At 36.5% G+C, this 5,943-nt stretch overlaps 1 protein-coding gene across 2 annotated transcripts in view; it reads left to right on the forward strand.

The window, feature by feature from the left end:
- Nucleotides 811–5,943, forward strand: part of LOC109837288 (COMM domain-containing protein 9-like) — a 14,681-nt gene continuing 9,548 nt past the window's right edge. Inside the window, exons 1-3 of one of the 2 annotated variants that reach the window (XM_020405468.1) lie at nt 811–1,087; nt 5,098–5,268; nt 5,607–5,696. In XM_020405468.1, the coding sequence (XP_020261057.1) occupies nt 848–1,087; nt 5,098–5,268; nt 5,607–5,696 (501 nt within the window). In that variant the 5' untranslated portion in view covers nt 811–847. The remainder of the gene's footprint in view (nt 1,088–5,097; nt 5,269–5,606; nt 5,697–5,943) is intronic. The other variant, XM_020405467.1, reaches the window with a different exon arrangement.

The raw sequence follows: 5,943 nt of genomic DNA on the forward strand, positions 1-5,943 counted from the left end.
ATTTCAACCCATCTTTCTTTTAATTTCAACCCATATATACTTGGTTTGCAGCACTCACTCTATGGCATCGACCCGGACAATTACGAGCTATTTTTGACATATATTAAAAAATATACCAAGCTTTATACTAATGCGTTTTACCCCATTAGCAGGATTATTGTGACAGTTCTTTGTTGGCCTTGTTGCAGAACTTTGTGAATGCGTTTTACCCCCATCAGTTGTATGCTTGCTAAGTGTGTTTCCAGCCAATGAAAGTGAAGGAAACACAAAAAAGTGAAGAAAAATAGATTTCGGAAAATGAAGGAACAAACTAAACACAAGAAAAATAAATATATTATTTTTCCATCATATTTTACATGCTAACCAAATCAAAATAATCTATTTCTTGAAAAAATTTGGAAAACTCAAAATTTAAGTTCTTTATGGAATTGCATTTCCGTACATCTAGGTAACGACAAACATGCCCTTAAATCCTTAATATTTTTAAGGACAAATTTTCAAAACCACCCACTTTTGAAATTTATTTATAAAAAACGACTCATTTCAACCTTAATTTCAAAATCCGACCTAGTAGGTTGAAACTGGGTCGGTTTTTGAAAAAAAAAATTTTAAACTTCACGGGAGTTCAACTCCCGTGAAGTTTTGTTATGAGAAAAAACTTCACGGGAGTTTAACTCCCGTGAAGTTTGGAATTTTTTTTTCAATAACAAACCCAGTTTCATCCAACTAGTTCTGTGTTTGAAATTAAGATTGAAAGGGGTCTTTTTTTGGGAATAAATTTCAAAACCGGATGGTTTTGAAAATTTGTCCATATTTTTAAAGCCGAAAACAAAGCGAAAGGAAAGGAATGGGGGAGGAGGAGCAGGAGGAGGATCATGGGTCGGGGCATGGCGGATGTGGGCCCACCTCATCTCTGTGGGCCCACCTTCCTCTTCTGCTGAGATCGAGCTCAAAGGAGTCGGTGGAGTACATACTGCAGGCTCTGTGGAGGACCCGAAAGACGGGCCTCGACTCCGCCGACCGCGCCATCGTCCGCGACGTCCTCGGCCTCCCCTCCGATTCCGATTCCGACTCCGATCTCGACCCCGTAAGCTTTTTAAACCCTCATTTATTTATTTATTTATTTGTAATTTTCATTTTTTCCAATCTTAACCCCTCACTCATCGCACTGGGGATATGCTCTTTAAACCTAAACCCCCGTGGTCATTCGTGATGGAGGAGGGGAAGGGGAGCGGAATTTTCACCTCTAACCACCCTCCTGTCGATAGGATTTGATCACCCCAAGTTGGGGTGTGATGGAGGTGAAAGGTGGTAAACCCATCATGAAATGAATCCAACGGCTAAAATCCAAACATATGAGAAATAAAATCCCCTCCATGCCCTAAACAAACTCCCAAACATGGTGTAGATATGGTGGTTGGCTACTGTATGAGACACTTTTTTTTCCCCAATAAGTAGTCTGGATGGGAGGTGAAGAAACAGTCGGTTCAGTCAGTTTTGACAAATTTTGATAAAACCAAACCAAGCCGTTCTAACTTTGTAATCGAACCATCTGACCGAAATTGGTTAGACTGGTTTGTTTGGTCTGTTCGGTTTTGGAATTGGACTCAGTTGAATAAAAAAAAAAGGCTATGTTGACCCAAGAGGGCGATATCCATCCAGAAATTGGTGAGGAAAAAAAATGTGGATTCAGGAATCAATAAAAGAATGATGCAAATTTAATAAAATAATAAACAATTTAAGGGAAGAAGAGAATGAAAATTGTGGATTAACGAACGAAATTGTATTGTTTAGACGATTGATAGAGGAGTCAGTTCGGTTTTTCCATGTCAAAATTTTCTCAAACCAAACTGACTGAAACATATTAGGTCAGTTCAATCAGTTTAATCAGTTTACGCTTGGGCTCCCCAATTAAGCATTGAGGGCACCTAAGGTTGCGTGGGTTGTGTAAGCAGGCCACACCATTTCAAAAAACGAGCATGCAACCAGCTTAAGTATAGAATCAGGTGAGGAGAATAAATTAGGTAAACAATTATCGAGTCAAATCCTGATATTCGAGTCCAATTAGATAAACACTATGGCTAGGGTTTCGAACTTTGGAAAACGAAACTTTTCCTCTATTATTGTTTGCTTAGCCTCTCTCTTTGCTGCCGGAGTGATCTCTTTGCCACTAGAGTGATTGTCCCAGTCCCAAACACTGTCCGAACCTTCTTCAACTACTGCAACACTTGCAAGAAGTTTTCTCTTTAATATACTAGTATTCTCGGTGCACACAATGCATACCTGATACAGGGTATATTTGTGCATAGTAAAGTAATGTTCGAGTTTCGATAGAATGTGCTCAAGACAAAAACAAAAAGGGTTAAATATCATAAAAAATAAACATAGAAAAGATGAAGAACTTAAAAATTTTAAGTATTCTAGTGCACACGATGCGAGCATTTCACGATACACTTGTGCATCAAAACTATGAGTTGAATTAGTTTCTAATTGATATCAGATTCTTCAAAATAATTGTAATGGAGAAAATGATAAATAAGACCATACTAAGTAATTCTACATGAAAAACATGAATTAATGACATTAAATAGCAATGAGATATGTACCAGAAATGAAGATGGTTGCAAGAAAATGGACCCTTATCACTGATGTTCCACCCTCACATAGTCACATTCACCATGACTTTCTCTATCAGCGTCACTACAATGGAGGAAATGACAAATGGGTAAATAAATCCACTCAAAAGAAAAAGAGGAATAAATAGCAAGTTATTTGTACACTGAAGAGATGAAACAAATAATTCTTCAAGGAGTTGCCAATTTTTAAACCTGTAGTTGGTTACTTTTTGAACGTGGGGATGTAGTGGGGTTGTTGAAGAGATCTGGTAGTTTTTTCTTGGAAATTTCCAAATTGCCCTCTAACTAAGTTTCAATCGATATATAAGATTTGAGGGCATGATTGAGTTTTTGAAAATGAAGCTCACAGGACCAAAGTCCGACTTCTCTTAAACATAGTAATAGATTATATTATAGTTTTATTTATAATATTGCAAAGTTATTCTCATTCATGATCCTCTTCCTTTTCTCTTTCTTTTTCCTTCCTTTCTTCCTCTATCTCCTCTTCTCTCTTCTTCTCCTTCCCCTCGCACCATGGAAAAAGCAGCTATTCAAAAACAATAGTGAAAAATATGCCTAGGTGCCAGTTAGTAACCGACTTTGGCGTTGAATGTTGAGCACACCCAGCAACTGTCCAAAACTTTCAAAATCATGGTATGTAGTGTGTTATGAGCTATTTGATTTTTATTTTTTATTTTGGTAAATGGACTCTTTCAATATTGAGTGAAGCGTTGAGAAATGATATGCTAGACCTGTAGTGAGTTATTACTTTGGCAAATTTCTCTGTGATTCCTTGTTCAAGAAGCACATGTAAATCATTACCATTGCAAAATAAATTGGTGAATGAATTTTTGGGGCCAAGATATATTTTAGCTTCTTGAACTCTGTTACGGAGCTAAAAGTTCAGGCTGAAATTTAGTGAGACTGAAAGAGCCTGTCATGGAGAACTATTGCACATGGTCATAAATTGAGTTAAAACTAAGATAAGAATGGCTAAAAGTATATGAGCTAGGGGAGAACTAGTGTAGCCCAAGGCCAGTAAACTCAAATGTGTGGGCTTTAGTCACAGAAGAAAATGGGAGACCCACATTTCATAGTCTCAGAAACCATTTGAGGAATAGTTACAAAGTCAGTCCTATGTAAAGCGTGAATACGAAGGAGGGGTTCCCTCAACAACAGACCAAGCCGATCAAATTTATTTCAAGCTTTTATTTTCATGTATTTTGCTGTTTTGCTTTGGAGAATCGGAGTAGGTAGAGGTAAGATAGCCTTTTTTACTTTTTATTTATTGATTTTTACTCAATTCAGCTTCGTAGGAGTTATCTCATTGGATAGGTTAAATATTGTTTAGAGAAGGACAATAGTTGTAGCGTTAGGTAGTTGATGAATATCGTTAGTTGAAAACTGTATAAGGAGAACCCACTTCTTTTATTGTGCTTGTGTCTGAGCCAAATGAGTTTGATAGGGTGTACAGCAGTACTTCTCTTTATATTATTTTATCGTTCCTGTGGAAGTTTAGAAATTTTTCTGACACCTAAAGAGCAGCAGCTCATATAGAATGGTTGCCTTCAGAACAGGAAAGAGCATGGGAGCAAACAGTTTTGGCAATCGTGACTATTTTACATGTTCTGGAGCCTTTCATTTGAGCTAAATGTTCATTTTCATAGTGGATATAGCAATGACTGCTCTCGGATTTTTGTTGCACCATAGCATTGTGTACTAAGAGCTGTGCAGATGTTTACTGCATGGGAGATTAGACCGACTTGTGAGTAGATAACAGTACATTCTCTTGAGTTTTGCATGATTGACAAAAATCTACCCTAAGTTTTAAGAGTGACAGTTTGACCTTTCCATTTCCAATATCTATGAATTAATTTGAATGAGAAAACTATGACCATAAAAATACTGCACTCCCATATAACCACATATATTAAAACTATATTGAAACTTAACAATTGCATATAAAAAATTAATGATTATTTGACTAGAAATTGAAAATTGATGGGGGTAAATTGTCAATTTTAGGGAAGATTAAGAATAGAAAGGTTGGGGGCATAAATATTGGAATGGAGCGCTTAAAAGAGGAGAAAGGCAAAGGGTAAGGCAATGACTTTCCATCTTAACAGAAGATTAAAAATATACAAGTGAGAAGTTGGTGGTTGCATACTGTAGTTAGATTCACAGACAGATAATAGTTGGACACTCTGTTCTATAACATAGTCTTACTTCTTGTGCCCTTTGAGGGAAATATGATTGGAGCAAAACGCTGTTACTGCAGTCTACAGTCTATAACATCTAGCAGTCAGTTCTTTTTTTCATCTTAAGCTTGAATGTCTACATGCTGGTAGGTAACCTAACTGTCAGTTCTCTAGCTACATGGTGATTATTTGCGAAGAAATGAAACTTCTGTGTAGTTTGAAATTTCTTGCTTGTAGTATAATTAATTTGTTCCTTGACTTTGACAATTATTTTTGGCATGCAGCTTTTGGTTTGCCTTCGAATGCTAATCCGTAGGTGTGTTTATGAGAAAGTTGCAAAAGATGACATTCACAAGTTGTTTCCTCAAGAGGTTTTGCCTGAATTACAAAGATTGCTTACACTCCTTCTTCAGAAGTTTCAGCGGGAATGGCAGGAAGATGTACTGAAAGACAAGGTTTTGCTTTAATTATCTTTGGGTTAAAGTTTAAAATTGTTTTCTTTTGGCAGTTCCTTCAGATTACCTTTTACCTCTACAATAAAGAGCTTTATACAGATATAATAGAAGGAAGAACATGGCTAGCTCATGAAGCATTTTTTTAATCTTTTTCTTTTTACTCTTCTGCCTCCATTTTGACAATTTCTTTGAGAGATTTGCTTATGTTCTTGTAACTTCTTCATTATTTCGAAACATTAACAAGGATAACTCAACATCTTGCCATTTTTAACAAATACTTTGTTAAACAATGAGCGAACATACAGATAAGGAGCTCAAATTCTCTTTTGAAATTGCAGGTTTCTTTACCTCATTTAAAAGCAATGACGTGGGACATGGGTGACAACAATACAGATTCCACTGATCGTGTTGCTGTTATTAATTTGAAGGTATCATTAAACAGTTAATTGGCATGCATCTGCACACACAAGTAATTATTATAGCTTATATTGGAATCTACTAGAAAACCGAATAGTTGCTTTATTTCTCTCTCCTCTCTCATATTATGCAACTTGACCAAAATTTTTTTGCTGTTGAATGTTGTTAACAAGTCTAACGGTCCTATAGACCTCCCTCTCCCTCCCTTGCACAGGAACACGCTAACTCAAACATTGTAACTTGTCTTCCTTCCAAAAT

This window comes from Asparagus officinalis, chromosome 4 (assembly GCF_001876935.1).
Source record: "Asparagus officinalis chromosome 4, Aspof.V1, whole genome shotgun sequence".
In the NCBI taxonomy this organism is placed as follows: domain Eukaryota; kingdom Viridiplantae; phylum Streptophyta; class Magnoliopsida; order Asparagales; family Asparagaceae; genus Asparagus; species Asparagus officinalis.